Source organism: Peromyscus californicus, unplaced genomic scaffold, assembly GCF_007827085.1.
Source record: "Peromyscus californicus insignis strain IS unplaced genomic scaffold, ASM782708v3 Scaffold_6__1_contigs__length_162567912, whole genome shotgun sequence".
In the NCBI taxonomy this organism is placed as follows: domain Eukaryota; kingdom Metazoa; phylum Chordata; class Mammalia; order Rodentia; family Cricetidae; genus Peromyscus; species Peromyscus californicus.
Genome location: NW_026294584.1, coordinates 42,782,657 through 42,808,397, shown reverse-complemented (window position 1 = coordinate 42,808,397; position 25,741 = coordinate 42,782,657). Strand labels below are relative to the sequence as shown.

The 25,741-nt window shown below is 42.9% G+C and overlaps 1 protein-coding gene across 5 annotated transcripts in view; it reads right to left on the bottom strand.

Moving 5' to 3' along the window:
- Ahcyl2 (adenosylhomocysteinase like 2) overlaps positions 1 to 25,741 on the bottom strand; it is a 170,695-nt gene that overhangs the window by 24,935 nt on the left and 120,019 nt on the right. For all 5 annotated transcript variants that reach the window (XR_008214194.1, XR_008214195.1, XR_008214196.1 and 2 more), the window contains exons 3-8: positions 21,615 to 21,758; positions 21,000 to 21,100; positions 13,800 to 13,902; positions 10,389 to 10,483; positions 6,726 to 6,832; positions 4,171 to 4,287 (exon numbers count right to left, since the gene is read on the bottom strand). Coding sequence is in view for 1 of the 5 variants with exons in the window: in XM_052719227.1 (XP_052575187.1) it covers positions 4,171 to 4,287; positions 6,726 to 6,832; positions 10,389 to 10,483; positions 13,800 to 13,902; positions 21,000 to 21,100; positions 21,615 to 21,758 (667 nt within the window). In the remaining 4 variants the exon portion in view is untranslated. The remainder of the gene's footprint in view (positions 1 to 4,170; positions 4,288 to 6,725; positions 6,833 to 10,388; positions 10,484 to 13,799; positions 13,903 to 20,999; positions 21,101 to 21,614; positions 21,759 to 25,741) is intronic.

Sequence of the window (25,741 nt, the reverse complement as noted above, 5' to 3'; positions counted from 1 at the left end):
AAATAAGAAATGTTCTTTTGTTTCTACTTGAGGTTTGTGCTTTTGTTTTGACTTTTTTTCATTTTTGAAGGAAAACAATAAAATACGTATTTGTCCATCTAACCAGTTCTAGCTATACATGAGTTTTCCCCTCCCACTAGTCTTCCTCTCTTTCTTGGGAGTAGTGCAAAAAGATGTAGATCACACAGGAGCTTGTAAACACAAAGGCAATGGATGCTTTTATACTGTGAATAGATATGGGGAAAAGAGAAAAGATACACATAAAGCAACAATAATTTTAATTTAGGAAGTGACAAAGTTCTGGCTTATAGAAACATTATTCTAGCTTACTATTTTAGAAAGATACCATAAGGAAGGCGTTTAGCAGTATCAGAAGGGCAGTTGGTTCTGCATCAATTCAACAGGGAAATAATGGACAATAATTCAGAGGCCATGAGTAAAACCTGCTGATGCTGACTACAGACAGTGAGCTTCCTGGAGTTGATCCTGGAGCATACCTTCTACCTTTGTATCTGGTTCTCTGTGAACCTGATCCTAGCCGTCTCCACAATTTCTGGAAAGAACATCTAGGAATGAGTTCTGGTTTCTCTTTGGGTACAACGAGCTTACATTCTCTGAGAATCTTGATTAAGACAAAAGGGTTTCAACTAAAATTCAGTCTATTTTGAGATACACAGCCCCTCCAAATACTTGTAAGACTTCCTACTTATTTATCCATCTGCTTACCCCTTCTGGCGCAAAGGGTCTATAAATGCTCAAAGGAAAGTAAGAATCCTATTACAAAGTGACTCGGCAACTCCACTCCCCAGATGCAGCTGCATGTACCTTGATGAAGCTCATTTAATACTTCTTTCTTACTGCAGAGGTGAGTCTGGTGGGCTACCACCACTCTCAGAAGCCTTGGATTAGCAGAGTGGCCCCGAAATGGCTAGCAGAGCAAGGACAATCAAAGGATCTATTTCTGAACTGCCTTTCCTCTGACCACTTTTCTCAAGCTTTTCCTCGTCCCTCCCATAGGGAGAAGCCTCTCTTTGTAACTGCACACAGCTGTGGCGGTGTAGAAACTTCATTCACACTGCTCCTCTGCAAATGACAGCCAGGCTACAGACATGGATGGATTCCAGTTAGGCAGTTATTTTCCTGTGACCTCAGGGTCTTCCTCAAGGATAAAGGACAGAAAAGACTTCGTTAAAGGAAGTCTGGGTGGAACATAAGCTGTCTGGAGATACTTAAGAGTCATGCTAATCTCTTACGTTCTCTTCGGCTCTTCTAGCCTCAGAGCCCAGAAGAAATGAAACACTAGCTTATAATCTGAAAATCCACTGTGCAATCCTCCTTCCTCCAGTGGAATCTCAGTCACCACCACCCAGGAGCGGTCGACAGGGCCTCCCTTGCTGTTTAGGATGCTGTGTGTGTGGTAGTGAATCTTGACTGTAACTTGATGGGATTTAGAGTCACTGCACCAAACCTCTGGACATGTCTCTGAGGGAGTTTCTAGATTGTTAACTGATGTGGGAAGACCCTCAATGTAGACAGTACCATTCCACGGATGGGGGTCCTGGACCAAATAAAAAAGATAAGGGCACATCGGCATTCCTCTCCTTGCTAACTATGGATGCAGTGTGACCAGCAGCCTCAAGCTTCTGCTGCCACGACTCCCTGTCATTTGATGGTACCCGGATAAACCTCCTCTAAGCTGCTCTTGTCAGGGACTCGGTCCTAGCAACATGTAAAGTAACCAATATTGCAAGTAACCATCCCAGAATGATAGAAGATTAAACGTTAACACCTTCCTCATGTGGACGCTCTCTTAGCCCACGTGCCTTCTCCTCAACCCTTTTCTTCCTGGCTTTGTGAGGTAGGATCTTATACAGCACAACCTGACCTCAAAATTGTTACATAACAGCGAACAGCCTTAACACTCAGCTCTCCTCCCCAGCCGCTGAGTGCTGCGTTACAGATGAGCGCCAGCCGCCGCGCGGCTCCCACTGCACTTTTCTCTGGAGCAGCTTACCTCTCCTTTCATCTCTCTTGCTCTCCTCTCTACCGAGGGAGCAACTGCCCTTGACCCAGTTGCAGTTCTGCACGTCTGCAGGTACCCATGCTCTTGCCGCTGAGCAAATCCAGAAGAGCTGACACTTTCCTGCGTCATCGTCGTCGTTGTCGTCGCTGTGAAACCTTAACTCCTGCTCAACTGCTTCTTTGTCACTTTTGTCCCTTCCACCTTTAAGAATCTTTCTTACCTAAGGAGTAAACTATGGTTGGGAGGGAGTCTATCCATTTTTCTGAACTAGTAGTTATCTTCATGCATCTTTTACTGATCCTGGTATAGGCCAACTTTAGGTTTACAGATCTGGTATTTGAAAAGTCTAAAAGACAGTTGTGGGTAGGTAAGTATTTTAATGAAATATATACGTTACTACCAATTTGGTCAGAACTGAGGTATCTGTCACAGTGACCCTTACATGTGGACACTCTGACTGACCACTGGGCTAAGAATTTATTTAAATTGTTTAGTTTATCTGATACTACTGACTCCATAGTAATATAGTAGGTAACAATAGTTATAAGTGCATTGAACATTCCACCAAATAAAAACAAAACAAAAACCAACCAGCAAAAACTTTTCTTAAGATGTAACTCAATCCTAAAACTTACTATATAGAGAGTTCTAGAAAGACAGGCAAGGTGCTGGGTTTGGTAGCACATGCCTGTATTCCCTTGAAAGATTGAAGCAGAGGATACTGAGGCTGGCCTGGGCTATGTGTCAAGTTCCAGGTCAGCTGGTCTACATAGTGAAACACCACCCACTTTTTATTAAAGGAGAAAGGTAACAACACTGAACAACCTGTCTTGTCTCATTTAACTCACGTTACCATTTTACAGAGAAGGAACTATGCAAAGGATAAGCAAGGATTATAGGTAACAAGTAAACAAATATTGGATCCAGCATTTAAACTGAGGCCTTTCTGGACCCAGTGCCTGTGGTGTCCTCACTCAGCCTGAATGGTTAGGAATGCAGTCCACAGAATCTTTCTTCATTTTCCTATTAGCCCATGTGATAGAAACACTGCATTTGGAATATTCTAAGCCATCTTGATGGTTTGTCTTAGAAAATTCCTTGGGAGCTATGATTTGGATCTACAGTGTTCCCAAAGGTTCACATGATAAAGGCCAGGGGTGGAGTCTAGTGGGAGGTTTTTCTAGAAATTGGAAACATGCTCATGGAGGGGTAGAGGGGACCCAGCTCCTTCCTTACTCAGAAAGTGCCCAGTTTTGCTTCATCCCCTGATCCTAACTAACCACATGCTGTCTCGCTGCAGACCCCAAAGCAAGTATGGCCGTCTGCCCACAGCCTAAGCCCTCTAAAGCCCAGAGCCAAAATCAACCTCTTCTTTTCAAAAGTTGTTGCATCCAGTATTAGTTACAGAAACAGAATGCTGACTACACCTGGGGTCTCCCTAGCAGCAACGAAGGGATGTGAACACAAGGGTGGAGACGGAAGCTGAGCATTGTCAGACCTGCAATCCTCAGAGGGCACGGAAACCAGAAATGCCTCTGGGGATTAGTTTTTTGCTTACCACAAGTTTCTAGATAGTCATGAAAGTGTATGACAGCAATAACATAAGAACTATATGGTATGTTCCAGGAACCATGACCTGAAATAGGGTCACCTGAAACCTCTTTCAACATCACTTTTATGCCATTTTAATGACACAAAGTCACAAAATATGAACTCTGCTTGCCAACAGAAGCTAATCTCAGTTCTTTCTAAAAATTGTATTTATTTTTATGTGTATGAATGTTTTGTCTGCATATATGTTTGTGTACAATGTGTGTGCTTGGTACCTGTGGAAGTCAGAGGAGGGCACCAGATCCCCTGGGCCTGGAATTCTAGATACTTGTGAGCTGCCACGTTGTACTGGGTATCAAACAGGTCCTCTGGAAGAGGAGCCAGGGCTCTTAATCACTGAGCCACTCTCCAGCTCCCAGTCTCATTTCTTAAGTGAAAGAGATTTTCTTGTAATAGCGATAGCAACAGAGCTCTGGGTTATAAAGTCTTGGGTGTGATGTGGTGAAACATGAAACAGTTCCAGAAATAACTAAAACCAAAGAAGCTGGAACCTTCACTCAATAACCCAAGATCATCTCAAAGATAACAAACATTACCCATCAAGAATAGATTCACGGCAACAGTAGAGGTTATCAAATTTCTGTTTAGTGACTGAGTCATTGACGTTCATGGCTGGAACACACAGCTTCCCAGCTTTGGACAGTTGGTACAGCCTGGGAATGGGAGAAGTCAAGAAGAACATAAAACAATGAGACATTACAATCTACTGTTGGTTTTATGTCAGATCTCTGAAATATATCGATTAGACTGAGCATGAGAGCATAAGACATGACTAATTTCATCCTACTAAACAGATACTGAGAAACAGACAATGTCTTTTAGAGGCTGTACACATAAGGCTCACAATCAAAAAAATCATGTGGAGAAAATCTTTGATCCAACTAAATTTCAAGATTTTAAATGAAAAACTCTGTTTTTTTTTAAGAAAAAAGGTTTTTATTTATTTATTTATTTTAATGTGCACTGGTGTTTTGACATGGGTGTCAGACTGCCTGGAGCTGGAGTTACAGACAGTTGTGAGCTGCCATGTGGGAGCTGGGAATTGAACCTGGGTCTCCTGGAAGAGCAGTCAGTGCTCTTAACCACTGAGCCGTCTCTCCAGCCCCCTGAAAAAATTTTAATTGCATATAAATCTTTTTAATTTTATTTTTCTAAAGACTAAGACTTCTGTTTTGTGACTTCTTTAGTCTTCTAAGACTAAGACACTGTGTAGTTCTGGCTGGCCTGGAACTCACTATATAGACCAAGCTGGCCTTGAACTCACAGAGATCCACTGGCCTCTACTGGTATCAAAGTCGTGTACCACCATGCCCATTCCAAGACTGAGACTTAAAAAAATTTATTATTTTTATGTGTATGAGTGTTTACTTGAATGTATGTATGTGTGACACATGGTGTCTAGTGCCTGTGGAGGCCAGAAGAGGGTGTTGGATCTTCTGGAACTCTAGTTGCAGATGTTGTAAGCTGCCAGGTGGGTGTTAGGAACCAAAGCTGAGTCCTCTGCAAACCGAGTAAGAGCTCTTAACCGCTGAGCAGTCTCTCCAACCTGCATATAAATGTTATATCCCTTTTAATGATAAAAGAAGTAATCTGGGAGCTGGAGAAGTGACTTGGGAGTTGAGAGTGTATTTCTTGCTTCTCCAGAAGGTTCACATGGGATCCCATCAAGTGGCTTACAACCACTTGTCACTCCAGCTTCATGAAATTGATTTATTTATTTATTAAACCTAACACCCTCTTCTGGCCTTTGTGGTCACTCATAAGCATAGCATACATTCACACAAACACATATGCATACACATAAATAAAAATAAAAATAAATCTTAAAAATAGCTTTAAAAGAACTGATTTTTAAATATTTTTAAAATCCAGAATAATCCTACTACTTTTAGGTAACAATTTCTACTTTTCAGTAGTTTCAAATTCATAACAATAATATATAAAATCGTAAGTTGCACAGCTATATATATATATAAAAGTTCAAAAACGAAGTCCGTTAAAAAGGAGAAGTATTTGCTTCTCCGGGGGCTAGTGAGGGGGTTCAGTGGGTAAAGGTTCCTGTCAAACCTGACAATCAGAGTTCAGCCTGCGAAGCTAATGTGATGGAAAGAAAGAACTGACTTATACAAGTTGTTCTTCCTGGTATCCACATTTGTGACATGCTAGCGCGCGCACACACACACACACGCGCGCACACACACACACACGCGCACACACACACGCACACACACGCGTGCACACACACACACACACACGCGCACACACACACGCACACGCACGCACACACACACACACACGCGCGCACACACACACACTTTAAAATCGCAGCCTTTCTAAGGATCTGAAGGTAGGCTGCAAGCTATAGTTGTTTTTTTCTGTTTGTTTTTTAGTTTTATGTGCACTGGTGTTTCCCCTGCGTGTGTGTCTGTGTGAGGGAGCTGAACCTCCTGGAACTGGAGTTACAGACAGTTGTGAGCTACCATGTGGGTGCTGGGAATTGAACCTGGGTCTCCTGGAAGAGCAGCAGTGCTAACTCTGAGCCATCTCTCCAGCCCCAAGCTATATTCAAAAGGATTAGAAACATTAAAGTGGTCATGGTGGCCTGCTTTGAATCAATTCCCCTAAAAGTTTATTTGACACTTCAAATTCTTTATGGGTGAATAAGACTGACAGAAATGATTCCAATTTTATCCAAGGAATCACTACTCCTTTGTGATGGGACCCAACGCCTTTGATGTCTGTGAGACATGGGCTCTGTGAGGGCACAAGTTTTGTCTACTGTGGGTCTCTAGCACAGACCAGTGCCTGGCTCATTGTAGTAGTTCGGTAAATACTAGTGAATGAATTAAACTTGTCCAAAAGGAGCAAGTAGCCACTGTACCGCAACGACAGGAAAAACATGAGGAAACTGCTTGCTCCTCCACCCGGGCTATTTACCATTTCAGTTCTGTAATTTGTGCTGTTAATTAAAATAAGTGCCCAGGCTTAGACATGGTACCTCAGAGAAAGCACCCATTTTTACCATAATGTGTTCTACAGGGATGTGATTATAAAGTCTATATCTGAGCTAAGGATGACCGTTCACTCTTACCTATGGACTCCAGTAACACTCTCCTCGACTATGCCTTTGATTTTCTTAAACATGTTGGGATACTTTTTATAAATCCAGTGAGTAAGATCTCCTCCATCATCCAGTATCTGCAACAGAAGCATCAGGAATGTCATTTGTCTTGCTAAAGGCTTCTCAGAGTCCTATATCCCCGTTCCTAATTACCAATGTACAGATATTTCAAAATTTCCATATAGTTATGAAAAGTAACTTAAAGCCAGAGTCAATACAATAATCTAACAAATGAAAGAGTCATTATACTCAAAGAAAAGAGGAGAGGAGAAAGGCCAACTATAATTCTCTCAGTCAGATGTCGCTACCACATGACATATCTACTTTATGAAGCCACATTGCAACATGAGAATTTTCTTTTTTTCTTTTTTTTTTTTTTTTGTTTTTTGTTTTTCGAGACAGGGTTTCTCTGTGTAGCTTTGTGCCATCCCTGGATCTCGCTCTGTAGACCATGCTGGCCTCGAACTCACAAAGATCCACCTGCCTCTGCCTCCTGAGTACTGGGATTAAAGGCGTGCGCCACCACTGCCCGGCTAAGAATTTTCTTATGGATAATCAGCTTGAGGCCATCAAGACCTCTAGTTCTTGAATATACTTCAGATCTTCAGAAAACTCATTTCTAACTGCTGATTTTAGTACTTTAAATAAATTCAACTAAGGTTTAGTTTAAATAAAAGGACAGATAATTAGTCTCTCTCTCAGAACAATGGCTTTTAAAACTGAAGTTGTTAATCCTTTACTTCTCACAAAGCACAGGCACTCTCCCACCCAATGTAGCAGGCAGCACTGGAGGGTTTTGCCTAGCTCAACCTCGCACTCTGTATAAGCCAAATTAAAAATAACCAGGGAACCGTGCAGCATGTAGGTGTACAAGCATGCTTCTGAACAGCTCATCACTATTTCAGGTTGGGATTAAAGATAAATACAATGCTGTGCCCACAAGAGCTTCCATCAGCAGGGGAAGATTTATGAATTATAAATCAGGCACAAGGCAGTGACACTTGAGCCCTGCAGACTTTTCTAAATTGTGACACCTGTCCTGGAAGGTCTCCACAGACTTCAGTCATCCTCTGCTGGCATGCATTCTTTTTAAACTTCCAGGATATCAGCACTACAAGCGCCATAAAAAGCGCCATACTGAATCCCAGGGAAAACAAAACACCCAACCCCACATCTATCATCTGATCTTTTGCTTCTGCTCCTACTATTAATCTATTTTATCAACTCTTGCTGGAGGGTAGGGACCAAGGCAGGACTCTCATTGGAACTCTTAGCCTGGCTACACACTATAAATAGAACCTCTAAGAACCAATGTCCCCAAGGAACCCAAAGAGGGGCCAAGGTCATAGGTCAAGGGAGAGAGCCCCAGTTTCAATCCCAGTTTTGCCCCCACCCCTACCCCAAAAGGCTGGGGAGATGATTTAATGAAGTGCTTGCCTTACCAACATGAGGACCTGAGTTTAACCCCAGCAGCCACATAAAAAGCCAGGCATGGCAGTGCAGAAAAGCCGCCAGCGCTGGGGAGGCAGGGATGGGACCAGCCTAGTCTAACTGTGGAGCCCTGGTCCCAGTGGGAGATCCTGTCTCAAAAAACAAGGAGAAAGCTCCTGTGCAATGACAGCTGAGGTTGTCTTCTGGCCTCCACAACATGTGTACACACATGCATATGTAAGCATACATCTCCCCCCCAACTCTTCCCATACAAAAGAAACTAAAGAGTTTCTCTCTGCTGTTCTGTAGGCATGGATCCTGTGAGGTTTTCACTTGCTGCCTCTGATCCCCAGCCAAAGAAAGAATAGACAAAAACCCAAGGAACTGGCAACTCTGTGGACTATGTCCCATTATGCTCATTTACTTTCCCCTTTATTTATGTATCGAGACTGGCTGATCACCAAGACCTATTGGGGCTGTGCTAACGAATGCCTCCTACCATACCTGGCTTTTACATGGGTGCTGGTTTCTAACTCAGCCCCTCATGCTGGGCAGCAAGCCTTTACCCAGTGAACCATCTCCTCAGCCTGACCCTCCTGTTGGGATTATAGGCACCCATCACCACACCTGGCTTACACAGTGCTGAGGATCAAATCCAGGGCTTCATACACGCCAGACAAGTACTCTGCCAACTGAGCTATATCCCAGCACCTACTTTCCCCTTTAAACAAAGCATCCAGCACAGGCAGGAGTTGCTTTTTATAGTATTTATTTAATGACTGCAGCCTATAAATTCCCTGTGCTGTCTTACTGCAGAAAGTTCCTGACCTCAGATAATCTTCCTTTTCCTGAGGCTGAAATGTAAGGAAAAGCATTGGGTCTTGGCCAAAGATATGTGTTCTATTTTCTGAGGCGACAACTATTTTGATCCTTGTACCTGTCTTTATTAACTTTTCTAGCAGCTGTGTTGGCTCCACAGACTGTAAAAGCTCTCTGGGTACAAAGCCACAGCCTCTCTGTGTTCATGACTATAAAATTAGTTTTATTCCCAAGATACATGTGCCCCGCCCCTAGAGACATGTGCCCCGCCCCTATCTTCCTTGCTGTCAGTCAGACTCCCTCCTTGTCACCTAAAATTGCTGGATGAGCTGACTCACCTTGGAGCCACCAGCATCCCCCACTTCTCAAGCCAGCATTTGCCATGTGACCTGAACCACAGGCTTCAGTGGAAGCTGCTTCTCAGAGGGGCACCTAATTTTCAGCCGTCAGCAGCAAGGGATCCTCTCTCTCTCTTTCTCTCTCTCTCTCTCTCTCTCTCTCTCTCTCTCTCTCTCTCCCTCCCTCCTTTCTTTCCTTCCTTTTTTTTTAAAGCTGATTCTCTAATTTCTTAATAATGCAGAAATGTTGGTAAAGCAGGAAATGTATCATATTTTTATGCCTTTTTCTTTCTCTATGAATGTTGTGTTTTCAGTCTTCAAGAATTTGTGTGTGTATGCGTGCGTGTGTGCATGCGTGCGTGCATGTGTGCGTGCGTGTGCGTGTGCGTGTGCGTGTGCGTGTGCGTGTGTGTGTGTGTGTGTGTATTTAAACAGTGTAAATCCAGGGCTTCAAGCATGTTAAACCAGGGCGCTATACCCCAGTCCTACATTTAATTTTTTTTCTTTTCTTTGTTTCTTCAGAGCTGGGGACTAAACCTAGGGCTTTGAGCATGTCAGGCAAAAGCTCTACCACCGAGCTATATCCACAGCCCCTCAGACTGGATCTTTTAAACAATGAAACAAAAAATGAAGTAGAAAGGAAAACCCCTAAACTTCCTGGTCATCTTTTACAAAATAAAGAGAAGAAATTTGTACTTGGAAGTGCTCCAAGCATATTAAAAACTCAGTGTGTAGATTCCCATGAACGCTAAGTGCCTCCTCAGGAGCCCCGAGGCGTCTGCCTTCCCGTGTGTATTTGTTTGCTGGTGTTGATGGTGACTGTTACTGCAGCAACCGTGAACAGCAGTAGGGGACAGAAATGCATTACTTCTGCATTTAGTCAGTCATGTGTGAATCCTGGGTAGCATTTTCATGTTACTTATAAATGTGAATGCTTCCAGGCTGGCCTCAAGCTCACCATCTGCCTGTCTCAGCTTCTACCCAAGTCAGTCTTTTCCACCATCACCCTGCCCTTAGGAGCTGCATTAACAGAAATCTGACCCACCATGTTTGGCTGCCAGCCCTCCACATTCACACATCTGTCGATGCACCACCAAAAGTCGTCTTCTGACTCTCCTTTCCAGGCAAAGACAGGAAATCCTAAAAACAATAAAAGGAACAAAAAGAAGCCATTAAAGGCTATAAAAGGGCCAATCCCCAATTTTACCAAGAAAGTGCCAATTTCCACCAATTCCTCACTTTCTCATTTTGCTATATTCTTAGGATTAACTTCCTTCACTGGTTAATACTGCCCTCAAGTCCCCTTATCCATTCCTTTTCCTGTAGTGACTATTCTGTTCTTGGCTCAGAAAGGACAAGCAGTAAGAATGAAGAGCTGCTAAAAATAGGACTACCAGGAAAAGAAGAAACCAGAAATCAGCACTTGATCCAGAGTCGAGCTGTCCGTCTTTTCATCTCCCAAATCCACTGTTCTTCTTCTTAGTTATTCCACGTGCTCACTGGAAACTCTCATACTTTATCTACTAAAGTGCTTGTTCCACACCATAGCCTCATGAAGTAGAATGTCCGTTAACTTAGCTGGGTGAGAACCAAATGAATGCGAACTTTTTAAAAGTCATCATTTATGTATCACTGAACATAGATTTATTTATTTTTGCAGCGTTGGGGAATGAAGCTAGGAATCACAGAGTACACTAAGCAAGTGCTCTTACCATTGAACTTCATCCCTAGCTTTAGTTATTCATTCATTTATTATTTATTCACTTAGGTAGTTTTGAGACAACATCTCACCACAGACTTCAGGCCAGCCTCAAACTTGTGGTCATTCTCATGCCTCAGCCTTCTAAGGGCTGGATTGCAGATGTGAGCCATGATCCCCAACTTTCTTTTTTTTTTTTGAGACAAGATTTTACTAAGTTTCCCAGGCAGGTTCTGAACTATGATCTTTTGGCCCCAACCTTCCAATATCTGGGATGATAGGAATATGTCATGTCTGGTCTTGAATATGGGTTTAGAAGCAGTTGAGGCATTTTGTTAAACGAGTCTTCATTTATGTAAGTATGCTAACTTCTTTACCACAAATAACATTCTGAGAGCAAAGGTATTTCTCATTACCTATTAGAGTGCTGCAGGCCACAGGAAAATGTCATGGAACCCAGCTACTATCACAAAAGCGACTACTCGGAAAGGTCAAGGACCTTTCCGAAGGTCAAGCCATGGCTTAAGAAGTCTTGGTGATGTTTTAGCTTTTGTATATATATTAGCCGATTTCTACAATGATTTTCTTGTGTGTTATGTGTGTTTCCAAGAACTCCTAACAGTGTATTTATCTAATATACCTATCAAGCATCCAAGGCCAAACGATCTCCTGAACTAAGGTTATGGAAACAATGCCTGTCTCCTAAGTCATGCGGATAGCTTTACTTCTTGTGCAATTTAAACCAAGATCCAGCCTTACTAACATTATAGACTCCTAACTTCTTGCCTAACCACTTCTAGGAACGTAGATTGAGCACATAAATTCCCTTTTTGATATACTAACCGATCATTAGTTCTCAGTTGACCTCCTCCTTTACCACTCCCTTCTTGGGTTGTAAAAGAAAGCCTGACAGCCACTGTCGGAGGAAAATTCTTACCCGCCTTTATGACCTTGTAAGAATTCAAGCCTGGCAGGGCTGGGCAGTGATGGTGCATACCTTTCATCCCAGCACTTGGGAGGCAGAGCCAGGCAGATCTCTGTGAGTTTGAGGCCAGCCTGGTCTACAGAGTGAGCTCCAGGACAGGCATCAAAACTACAAAGAGAAACCCTGTCTCAAAAAAATAAAAAATAAAAAAATAAAAATTCAAGCTGGGTGACCTTGCTTTGGCTAGAGCACTGCTATTGCATGAATATATAGCTGTAAACCTCAGAGACTTGGAAGGATTTTTGAGGATTTGGACTGGAGAGGATTTTGACTGGGGAACTAGATGGAGAACTAGAAGAATGAGATGGAAGATGAGGAAGAGCCAGATGGGAAAGAACGAGATGGGTGGGAATGAGATGTGAAAGACCAAGATGGGGCAGAATTAAGATGAGAGAGTTAAGATAGAACTTAGAGGGGACAGCAGATAAAGGTAGAGAGAAATCAGGCACGAGAACAGAACTGAAGCTGTGTAGATAGGATTTATCCCAGAGGAATAAAGTAGATGGACTGAGAGCTCGGTGTATATAGATTCTTTTCCTGAAAATAATTCTCGCCATTCGTAGCTTCTCTTCTGGGCCCCTGGGAAGAAGATTATTAAGGCTTGTCCTTAATAATGATTAGAGCTAATAATCATTTGCCAAAAAAAAAAGAAAAAATGAATGTCTATGTACAATTCACTATACATACATTTAATATTTATATAATTTTCTATTATATACAAGCAGTACAATTTTATAAATAAATGAAAGAACTAATGAAATGCCAAGAGTGTTAGCAAAAGGAGAGATAAGTATATTCTGTAGGGCTCTCTTGGAGTCTCCCAAGAGCTCAGAAGCAGTTTTGATACCCAGATCTATGTGTATTGCGACACATAGGGAAGACAGAAAGCTGACAGAATCTAAATATCTCTATTTCTGTCCTTCAGGCATTAGTGGATATTGTGATCAATTAACCTGCCAGGCCAAGTCCTCTTTACTGCTGAAGCAGACGTGCTGAACATTAAATCAGGGTGAGTCATGTGCTAGAAAATCTGCAGGGCCACAAACTATGGCTGGAGCATTACATATTGTTTGGCTGGAATCTCCAGCTCACTTCTGCTTGATCCAGAAAGCCCCATTACTGTCTCTCTCCAAACCTCGCCCTCTCAGAGAACCTCTGAACAAAGGGAAGGCACCAAAAAGCCCAGTTCAGCATTCTGAGGCTAAGGTAGATCCTCCCCTGAAGTTGCCAGCAGCCCAAGTCCCTAGCCAAACATTCCAGCTTTGACCATACTTGGGCACAAACCCAGCTGGAGGGGGACACGTCATCACCTCTCACCTGTGGGCTGTATAAGCTCCCTGCTTTAGCTCAGGCATGTGACTTCTGCCTTGATCTCTGGGGCTGGAGAACTCACCTGGGAGTTGCTTTGCTCAAATAAACCTGCTCTTTTACTTTTTCAATTCGGCTTGATCTGGCTTATTGCATTGGCAGAGAAACCTATTATTAGGGTACAGAAACCCTATTACATACTATCTTGAGTGTGAGCAATGCTCACTGGTGGTCTATTAGTGAATCAAACCGAAGTGTGATTACCAGAGCACTAGACATAGGTAGCTATTTGCCAACTATAAAACAGAATTAACTAGATCATGACTGACAAAAGGAGCCCCTGAAGAAAACAAATGCATCAATAACAGGATCCTGTCAACCTTTCTTTAAGATTTATTATACTGAAACAGTGGAACTTCTTGAAACTTATCTTAGCCAAAGACAGACCAAAAATCAGCTCTTACCACTTTCTGCTAGAGCAGCGGCCACTTCATTGAGCGTGGAGTAGATGTTGCAGGCGGCCCACCGGCATTGTGCTCCCAGAGCACCCAGAGTTTCCATCAGCACCTGTGTTACAGAACGAGGAGATAAACAGGCCTGTAACAAACAATGGCTGGAGATTGAGTTTTGTTTTGAGACAAGGTCTCATGTAACTAGGCAGTTCCCCACTTCCACTTCTCAAGAGTAGCCCGTGTCACCACTCTTGGCTAAGTTTATGTCTTTGACGATACAACACATCAAGACTAAGCCAGGCCAATGTTTTCAAGTTGTGCTTTATAGAATTTCTTCAGTATTTTCAACACAGGGTAGAGGAGTCGGCGGCAGTAAAAGTCTATACTTTTCCCAGTAAGATTTAATTAAGAATTTCAGAGAAAAGGTTGTTTTTTTTTTTTTTTTAATCAAAACACAGACACACAGTTCTACTTCTGTTTAGGATACAGGAAGCAAGAGAATTCCAGGTAGGGCTGGGGATGTGGCTTAGATGGTAGGGTGTTTGCAGGAAGCCCTGGGTTGGATTCCCAGAAACTCACCAAACCAAGCATAGTGGCACAGGCCTGGAATCTCAGAACTGGGTAAGAGGCAAGATAACCAGACATTCAAGGTCATCCTTGAAAGTCTGAGGTCAATTTGGATACGGACTGGGTTTGTTTCATTTTTGGCAAAGCATGGGAGGAAAAGGTAGCTGCATATGTAAGGGTAAGAAAAATCAGCTAAAATTCTAATTAAAGGTTAATTTAGGAAAGTATATAATTTGGAATTTTGTGTTGCTCCAACTAGACACAAGATTTCACACTCACAGGCAAGCTCCTTTCCAGGAATACCTGCCTAGTACTCACAAGAACTAGAGTCAGGGGTCTGATTGCATTACACTAGTCTCTCATGGGAAACAAGTCTTAAGAAACAGAAGTTTAAAAACCATGCCTGCCATGAGAGCCATGCAGAGACCCACTGCTCATGGGGGAGACATAAGCAAAACCAGGAAGGCCACACAGACCATCCGAGCCCAGGGTGGATACAGATTATACTCTATTTATAATCTACAGATCTATTACTTCTCTCTTTCTCCACAAAAGACAAGAAAACATCTTCTTCCACACCTACCAATTAAAAGAAGAAAGATTTGGCTGCTCCAGAAAGCAACAGGGACACTAGGAAAGCCCACCCTCACAGAGGCCTGCCTAATACTGGCTGGATCAGAAGATTCAAGACTCTCACTTGCCCTCACCAAGAAGGCTACCCCAAGACAAGGTAGCAGTCTAGGGCAGGCCCCTGAGGAGAGTCCCTCTGTGGCACACCGGTGTTCAAGCAGCTGCAAACACTAGGGAAAGCCCTTTAGTAATCTATAATCAGCCTAAGTAACCTCTAGTCTTCAGCCCATTGCTGAAGAACTGTGAAGCCTATACAGTGCACAGAACAGTTGAAATCCCGGGCACTTCACAACTCCAGTGGAAACCAAAGTCATCACTCAAAGACTTTCAAGATGTGAAAACAAAGGTTTGTAGTGTGTTTGCCTAGTGTGCCTGAAGTGCTGGATTTGATTTTCAGCACTGTAGAAATCATGTGTGGTAGCACACGTCCAAATCCCAGCACTCAAGAGAAGTGGCAGGAGAACTAGAAGTTCAAGGTCATCCATAGCTATATGGTACATTCAAGGGTAGCTTGGTTTAAGTGAGAATGTTTCAAAAAGCAAAATAAATATAAACTATGATTAAACAGAAACATAATATAACAACTGTTTATGTTAATAAAAAAAGATACATAGCATTCACAAACAGGGAATTTTAGCAGATAGAGATGGAAACTATAAAAACAAGTCAAATACAAATGCCAGAAACAAAACCACATAAGGTACTGAGAATTCCTACAACAGTCTTTCCAGGCTGGGCACTTTCAAGGACACATCAGCCAACTTAAAGACAGCAGAACAGAAATTTCAAACTAACATACAAACGGAGAGCAGGGAAAACAAAGCAAAGCAAAACAAAACAAAACAAAAACCCCCCAGAACCGACCATCCAAGAAGAATGGGACCTTATCAAATGACCTGACCTGTGTCACTGAACTTCCCAAAAGTAAAGATGGAGAGAACAGGACAAAAGGAATCCACTTAGAATTAACGGACAATCTTGTTCCAAAATTAATAAAAGAAGATCCAGGAACAGTCTCTGACTAGTGCCAAGATCCACTGAAAGCAGCCCTCGTGAGTTCCTTTGAAAAACGACTGATTCCAAGGCTATGGAACATACAAGGTAAGAGTGGATCATCATGGACCAGAAGTAAGGAATGAAAGGGAAGGGCCAGAGCAAAGAGAGGCCAGGAGATAACTCAGTAAAGTGCTTGCTTTGCAAGCTTGAGGACCTGAGTTTGATCTCCAGAACCTTCATGTAAAACAAAACAAACAAACAAAAAGCTGAAGACAGAAGATCCCTGAAGCTTGTTGGCCAGCTAACCTTGCCTACTTGGAGAGCACCAGGCTAGACCCTGTTTCTAAATACAAGGTAGATGGCTCCTAAGGAAAACGATGCCTGACATTCTCTGGCTCCCACACACATGTGCACAAGTGTGTACACACACACACACACACTCATATGTCTCATGAGGTGAAATGCAGGGAGGACTGGAGTGTGGATGCCGAGCACACATGTAAAAAACTGGCACAGTGTGCCTGTAACCCCAATGGTGTGTGCCTTATTCCAGCACTGGGAGGTGGGGACAGGAGGGACCCTGAGGCTCGCTGGCCACATAGCCAGCGAGTCTAGCCCAATCAGTGAGCTCCAGGTTCTACCTCAAAAAATAAGGTGAAATGTGATTGAGGAAGACATCTGAGGTTGACCTATAGCACACATGTGTACACACACACACTTATGTGCACAGATACATAGACACAAGCACACACACACACACACACACACACACACACAAACACACGCAGACAAATTTTTAAAAATTAAAAAATTAAGCCACAGAAGTCACATTTGGGGCTTATTTTGGCTAAACTGAGGATAAAATAAGCATCAAAATATTTAATGAGTTATAATCGATTATTTTCAATAAGAACAGAAAACAATGGGCTGGGCATGGAAGAAATGCTGAAGGCATGTCAAGGAAATCTGGCACAACTATGACTATAATGGAAACTAAGAAATGACATTCAAAAATTCTCAAGTGTGTTGTGGTACACTTCCTATCCTAGCACTCAGGGGGCAGGAAGGTGACTAGTCTGAGGATAGCCTGGGCTACATAGAGAATTCCAGGCTAATTTGGGTTACATACATAGTGAGACCATCTAAAAAATTACAAACAGGGACTGAACTAGGCCCTCTGAATGTGGTGACAGTTATGTGGCTAGATCTGTTTGGGGAGCCCCTAGCAGTGGGACCAGGACTTATCCCGGGTGCATGAACTGGCTTTTTGGAACACATTCCCTAGGGATACCTAGGATACCTTGCTCAGCCTAGACACAGGGGGAAGGGCTTGCTCCTGCTTCAGCTTAGTATGCCAGACTTTGTTGACTCCCCAAGGGAGGCCTTACCCGCTCTAAGGAGTGGGGGGGGAGGGGTAGGAAAAAAAGGGAAGGAGGGGGGACTAGGATTGGTATGTAAAATGAAAAAAAAGTTTTAAATAAATAAATGAAAAAAATTAAAAGCAAGAGGCCAGCAGCAAGATGCCTCAGAGAGTAAAGGCACTTGCTGCCAAGCCTGAAGAGGGTGTTGGGTATCCTGGAACTGGAGTTACAGGCCACTGTGAGCTCTCCGACACAGGTGATGAAAGGCAAACGCTGGTCTTCTATAAGAGCAGCAAGCACTCTTTTTTTTTTTAAATATTATTTTATGTGTATAGTTTTATTTACTTATTTGTTTATTTATTATGTATACAGTGCTGTATCTGCATGTACACCTGCAGGCCAGAAGAGGGAAACAGATCTCATTACAGATGGTTGTGAGCCACCATGTGGTTGCTGGGAATTGAACTCAGGACCTCTGGAAGAACAAGCAGTGCTCTTAACTGCTGAGCCATCTTTCTCCAGACCCTTGACTTGACTTTAATTATCATTTAGAAGCAGCATCAATGAAATTAAGTTAGAAGAACTATGGAGACATACCTGAATTAAGAAATGATTAACTACATACTAGAGGGGGTATAGAAGACTTTCCCAAACTCCTTCCCTCCCTCCTTCTTTCTTTTGGGAGGGGCAGGGTCTCATATAATCCAGTGACTCAGACTGGTCACAAGCTAGCTCACTATGTAGTGGAGGATGACCTTGAACTTCTGGTCTTACCTCACTCTCCCTAGAGCTGGGATTACAGGGATGCATCACCATGTCCATACAACTAAGCTGCATCTCTAGTCCCAAGTCTTTATATGCTTATATATTATATAGAGGTCATGTTTTAATATTATAAAATTAATATGAACATATAATTAGAAAAATTATAGAGATTAAAAACATGAAGAAAAATATTATTTTTGTAGGTGGCAATAATAAACTTATACTAAACTTGGTAAACCAATAATGATTAATTCAACCAGGAAAAATAAAGAGGGAGGCCCACAGGGTGGTGATGCTCAGTTAGGCTGGGGTGAAAACTAGCTCTAACTTAGGAACATGAGGCAGTAAGTAGAGAAGCACATCCTATTGTAAGCTACCACCTGAATGCCAATATGAGAGGCCCAGGAAAGGTTTCAACATGTTTCTGCCTCAATTCATTCATCTGTAGCTCCAAAAAGAAATTACTTTTTAATTTACTGTATTAATTTTAGGAATTCAGGGTATCCTTTTCCCCAGAGAACATGTAACTCAGCAAAGTCTCAGAGGAATGCAGCTGCTACCTGTTCCTAAGGAACTGCTATCTGCCCTTCATTAGCAAGGTGACCATGTTAAGAGTGAGCTGAAAGAGAGACAATCTCTAAAGGTGACTGAGGTACTGGCAATATAGCTCAGTGATAGGAATACCTGTCTAGTCTAAAATAAGGCCCTGGGTTCAATCTCCACCACTGAAAAAACAAACAAACAAAGTAACTAACTGTGCACATGTCTGAAATCCCAGCACTCAGGAAAGAGAGGCAGGAAGATCAGGTGTTTGACTAATACCAACTTCATCTGCTACACAGCAGGTGCATGATGGATGATGTCATTCTGTATGCTGTGAAAATGTGTTGCTCTGATTGGTTGATAAATAAAGCTGTTTGACCAATGTGAGGCAGAATAAGGTTAGGTGGGACATTCTAACTAGAGAGAGAGGAAGAAGACAGAGCAGAGGAGATGCTGCTAGCTGTGGCCAGAAGAAGCAAGATGTAAAGGTACTGGTAAGCCATGAGCCACGTCACAAAGTATAGATTTATAGAAATGGGTTAATTTAAGATATAAGAACTACCTGGGGTTTCTGGGATTACCATTTCATAATTGGTTACTACAGCTGGCACAGTGGAGACCCTGGCAGCAAAAGTAGCTACCACAGTTAGTTAATTTTTCATTCTATTGGGCATGATAAATTTAATTCAATAGTTACATACAATTCAATTGGCTTTGAAAATTGTAAATTTATAAACTCAAGATCCATTTCCTTTTGGGATACCATCTTACAAGGACTCCAATTTGCAATAAGGCTCATTAAGGAAGGGAATGGCTCAGTTGCCTTTAGCCTACTGGCTATGGGTGGGTTAGGACTTCTGTTGGTCTTTTCTGTGTCAAACACACAGATTGCAAGCCCAGCGCCACTTTGAGATCTTTGGCAGCAGTTAACTCTACAGCTCACACACGATTGAGCCTGTATGATAAGTATTCAGAGACGGGTAATGCCTGGGGGGTGCTCACCAACCTAAGACAAAGCGCCTGTGTGGCCTGGGCAGGCGTCTCCATGATGGGTAAGGTGACCTGCTGACGTCCCATACAACCGAAGTCAGAAGCTCATTTTCTAGTAAAAGGGGGACCTGTAGGGCCCTGACCCCCGTTTTGGGTAACTGTTGTCTTGCTTGCTGACCTTGACCTTGATATCCTCCCTATGCTAATTCCCTGCCAGGTTCCACCCTCCTGAATGCTTAAGGGAAGTTCCTTGTCTATGTATCCTGCATAATGGACTTAACAGCTTAGATGCAAGATTGTAAAACATCGGTAGTGAACTTCTGTCCTCTGGGGTTCTCCCATTGTGCTGTAAGCCTGTATTTAAGACCTCCTCCCTCATTCAATAAACAACATTCAGCAAAAAATAAAAAACAAACAAACAAAAAAGAACTAGCTGGGTGGTAGTGGCGCACACCTTTAATCCCAGCACTCGGGAGGCAGAGCCTGTGAGTTCGAGGCCAGCCTGGTCTATAGAGTGAGTTCTAGGACAGGCACCAAAACTACACAGAGAAATCCTGTCTCAAACCAACCGCCCCCCCCCCCCAAAAAAAAAAAAACTAGATAACAAGAAATCTGCCATGGCCGTAGTTTAAAAATAGTATTAGCCTGTGTGTATTTATTTGGGTCTGAGTGGCTGTGGGACCGGCAGGTGAGAGAGATTTGTCCTGATTGTGGGCCAGGTGGGACCACAGGAAAACTTTCAGCTATAGGCGTGCACGCACACGCACACGCACACGCACACGTACACATGCGCGCACATGCACAGAGAGAGAACACAAAGAGATGAAGAGAGCACATGCACACTAGCTGGCCTTTTACATGGTGGTATGAACCCATAATTCCAGAATCTGGGAGGTTGAGACAAGAGGATCATGAGTTCAAGACCAACTTCAGCTACACTTCAAAAGAAGGGATAGAGAGTTTGTCACAATGATTGTGGGGAGTGCTATTGTTGTTAGTGGGCAGAGCCAGGGATCTGTAACCCTGAAGTATAGGACAGTCACTACACTAGAAAACTGCCGAGAGAGGACCCTGGAGGGGCAACAGGGGAGGTGTGCAGTACAGTGGTGGAAGCGTTCACTCGCTCACCTGGCATCCTCATGGTCAAGCTGCAGCTTGGGCTCGAAGCCGTACAACCCTGGGCAAACTACTCAAGCACACCAGGCCTCAGCTTCCTTCTTTATAAAATGGAAGAAGGAATACCTGCCTCCACAGCATCACGTGGATTAATGAAAAGACACGGTCAGCCTGGTGCTGGCAGGTTGCAAGCATTCAGTGGCTGGTATGACTATGAACTGTTATTAGGAGGAGAAGAACTCACAGCGGTCTGAGCAGTGATGTGCGTACAACCCACAATTTTGGCTCCAGCCAAAGGCTTTTCTCCTTGGGCTCTCTTCCGTAAGGCCATCAGGGCAGGCATCTCTGAAAAGGCCAGATACAAACAGATTATGAAACAGCAAATGAGAGATAAGAAAAAAAAAACCAACAGAAACATTGCTCATTTAAGTTAAGATCATCCCCTTGGTCAGCTTCTGTTAGATGAGGCTCCTGAATGTTCTCTGAGAGGCTTTCAGAGACAAATGTCCCCGTTTTAATCTCTACCTGCCAATTCTTCTTATCCAGGCGTTTTGTCTAGAACTGCCAGAGTTCCCTCCCTCCCCACAGTGTTTCCTCAGCTCAGATTCTTTTAAATGTTCTTCAGGAGGTGGGCATACCGACTCATACCTATAAATCCCAGCACTTGGGAGGTTGGAGGCAGGGAACTGCCTCAACTTCAAGGTCAGCCTAGGCTACAGAGTTGAGGCCTTGTCTCAGATAAATTAATAAACAAAAAATATGGTTTAGTGTTACACTGAAATTTGACAAGCCTGCTGACCCAGGATGTATTAACACAACAAAATGACACAGGCAGGTAGAAATGCATTTACTTCTTTACCTTGTTCAGCAATTTCAATTTCTCTGCGTCCAAACTCCGCCTGTTTGATGTTCTTGACACAGAAGTCACTACTTCCCTTAGAGTTCTTTTGCTGCTTGTCCCGAGGGGATGTCTCATCATCAGAGCTATCTGTATATGAAGCAGCTGGAACACAAATAAAAAACCCATTAGGGAAAAGATTAGCTTCCTCCAAAATTCCAACCATGGGGCTCCACTAGTCATTAATTAGCGCCACACAAATTAACACCTCTAGGAAGCTCCTTAATGAAACATGGAGTTGTACCATTCATCGCCTGTGCAAGGTGCTCTCCACAGTTCTGAGAGGGCAAACAGAAAGCAGCAAAAGGCATTGTCTCTGGGTAGCACTCATTTGGAATCTAGTGCTAGCTTTTCCTTTTGAACACAGAGAGGTATAATACTTGAATACGCAAAGAGAGGGAAGTTGCCCCACGAAAGGCACAGGTTAAAGTTCCTAAGCAAGCCAGTCATTAACCCATGGGTTTCTAGCCTCATAACCACCCCTCTACCTGCTGTTTAGATGCCTGAAGTAATTTGCTTTGTAGTACAATAACTCCACTGACAAGACCTAAAAAACAAGGAATTCATGGGAAAGTAATTAAGAACCACACAGAAGGAGTTCGTCTGACATAACAGAGCTGTGTTTCTCAGGACTGGCTCTGATGAGGCAGAACTATTCTTGCAGGACCCAATCAGACCCTGCCAACTCAGTGTGTTAGATTCCTTGACTAGCCTCCGTAAGAAGGAGTCCTTGGTGTTTCAGATTCCCAAAGCAGCAAAGGAATAGCCTCTTTCGGTACACTGAGTCTTCTGCAGACTAATCCACTAGCAATACACACTGCAGCAGTGTCCTCAACCTTCCTAACACCAGTTCCAGCTCCTCATGGTGTGCTGACCCCCAACCATGAAATTATTTCATTGCTACTTTGTAACTGTAATTTTGCTACTGTTGTGAAGTGTAATGTCAATACTTTTCCGAAGGTCTTAGGAGACCCCCAAAAGGGTCACAATCCATAGGTTGAGAACCACGCACTAGAAGGTAAAAGGCCACACTTGATTGTGGTGGCCAACAGGCAGTTACTGCTACTGAATTCACAGCCTTAGTGGAGATCTTTTTAGTCTTCATATTTGCTAATCATTCGCTAGATGGTCTAAAGTATTTCTTTCTTGGTTTTTGTAACAGAGGATAGGCTTCCTAATCCTTGCAGTTTGGGGGAGGATGGAGGACATAAAACATGATCCATAGAGCATTTACATTCTCGGTGCAGTTAGCACTGCCGTCAGTTCTAGGGGGAGAAAGCTGCAAAAGCTCAGAACTGCTGTGAGCCTGGTGCTCTGATCTACTTAGGTCTAGCATTAGAGCATTTCTGGGATTTCTTAGCAGAGGGTCTATCTGGGTAGGGATTGGAGGTTGGACTGTAAAAGGCAAGTCCGACCTTGCCCAGTTAATCAGGCACAGTGCTGCATACTGTGGGGTCAGCAGGGGCTAGAGGATCTCTCTTTCCCTGGAAAACTGCCTTAGAGCAAAGTCCTAAAATGAGGGCAAAGGAATGAACATGCACACCAGGGGAGGTGAAGGAATTAGTAAAGCCCCAAAGGGACTTTTGTTCTTACAAGGAACTAATCTGCACAAAACCTTTTGGTTCCTCTCCTAGGGTAAGAGAGCTCAAAGTACTTTTGGCAACAGAGCTAGAAATAGCTTTCTGGGCATCGTCTGTTTCATCAGTCAGTACTCTGATATAGTTTAGGAATTACAGGCTTACCGGACCATGCTTCTCCCACCTGAGAGAAAATGATAACAGCTTCCCCAATCCTGATCCAAATTTACAAGGAAATTGAATTTGAAAAAGGAGTTTACTTTTAGAATATTTTGAAGTTTCAAATCCTTTTTTCAGAATCATGATGCTTTTTATGTCTTTAGAGGCAAACAGTAATTGGCAAGACCAGGCTGCACTCAGGAGACAGAGGTTGGAAGATCAGAAGTTCAAGGCCAGCTTGGGCTACAGATGGAACTATGTCTCAAAGTCTGAAAAATAGGAAAGAAACTAATAAGGCCAGGCACGATGGTGAACACCTTTAATCGCAGCACTTGGGAGGCAGGTGGCTGGCAGGCAGTGACTAGAAAGGTTGAGACTGGAGTCCTTACTCTACCCAGACTAGTTCTCCCTGCCTAAGCCTCTTCAGCTTCTAAGGATGAATGAGGGGGAGCAAAGTAAACTAAAACAAACAAGACAGTATTCCTTTAAGAGAAGCACCCCAATTTAAACTGTTTTTTTTTGTTTGTTTCAGAGACAGGGTCTCTGTTACATACATGCTGTGGCTATCCTGGAACTAGCTATGTAGACCAACAAAGGCTGGCTTTAAATTCACAGAGAGTCTCCTGCCTCTGTCTCTCAAGAGGTAGGATTAAAGGTGAGTGCCACAACACCTTGGCTCCAGTTTTTGCTGTTGGTCTTTTGTTTCCAATTTAAAGAACAAACCAGTCCCACTATTTCCTTCTGCTATAGCTGAGAAAACTGGTATTTTACTTTCTTCTCAAACATAGCTATCTTAGAACTTGCTATGCAGAAGAGACCGGCCTCAAGCTCGCCTGTCTGCCCTCAAGTGCTCATAGTACATGAACCACCATGTCCGGCTTTACCTTCTTAACAGTAGTCAGCTAATACCTTTTTTTTCCTGAGCCAAAGGGTCTTCTCCAAAGCCTTTTATACAGAGCTATGGCTGGTACGTACAAAAGGTAGCAACTGTCCTACACCGCACTAACATGTGGCTGCAACAGTGACACACCCAGGTCAAGAGAAGGGCTCTGCTAACATGGTGGAAATTTATTCAGCTAATGTGGCATGCATGTACTCAGTATTGAACAGACTCATTTTTTGCCACTTTTATGTTTTGATAATGCATGCTATGTAGGCCAGATTGGCCTGGAACTCTGTATAACTCAGGCTGGCCTTGAATTTACCTGCTACTATATTTTGAAGAGTTTCCACAAATATTTGTAAGCATCAGCACACTCTGAAGCTCAGTCACTAACAACGAGTGAGTGGCGCAGCGCTGACGGCGCAGTGGTGAGCACGGCTGCCTTCCAAAGAGGAGCCCATCGGTGACCTAGCGGAGGCTGGGGCCTCAGCTCCAGCTTCATTCCCGGTTTCTAGTATCCTAGTATAAAGTGGGGAATATAATAGATGCCCCCTCTCCATAGACTCCCTCTTTCCCTTACCTACCACTGATAAGAAATCTTAGGAGGAAATGAGATAATATCCACAATGTTTCGGTTGTTAGGCAGAAAAGACCATTCCCTAAAGAGTACAACATAATTTTACTATGGGGTGGTCTCCTTTCATTTTCAAGAACCAAAGCATAACTCAATGAACCCACAATCGATCCCACTGCACGTACACACACCCGTTCTGTGGCCCACGCCTGATTTACCATTATCTCCCAGCACCTGTGAGGCTGTGGGAACTTGTTAGGAGGCAAGCGCCTAGAACGCTGACTGAATTGGGCTTATTAAATTAATTAAAGTCAGGCAGTTCCTCTTGGGCCCCATCTATTTATTTATTAATGGAAATAACAGTAGGGACCTGTGTTTGGATGGACTGTACAGATAAATGACTTGAGAAATATGTGAGAAGTTATGTTAGCAGCCAACACAAACAAACAAAATTTTATTATTTGGAAAAAAAATCTTAAAATCTCTCAAAATTTCTAAGTGCCAATTATAGTGCAGCACTTCATTCTTTCTCATCTGTAACCAATTCACTCATAAAGATAACATTTTCATAAATGTATCACTGAGAATGGTCTTAATCTGAAGAAAAGGTTATTCTTTTTGCTTGCTTTTATGAATTTTTTTTTTTTGCTTAATAGGTTTTTATATTTAAAAAATGCTGCCAGGAGGCAGAGACTGGCAGATCTCTGTGAGTTCAAGGCCAGCCTTATCTATAATAAGTTCTGAGACAGCCAGGGCATGTGGAGAGACTGTCTTGAAAAAAAAATTATAACTAAACAAATAAAATTAAAAGTACTGAGTTTATGGAAATAATACTTCCTAGAGATTAGGTCAGAAAATACCATGACTACTATATGCATAGACAACATTTCTGAAA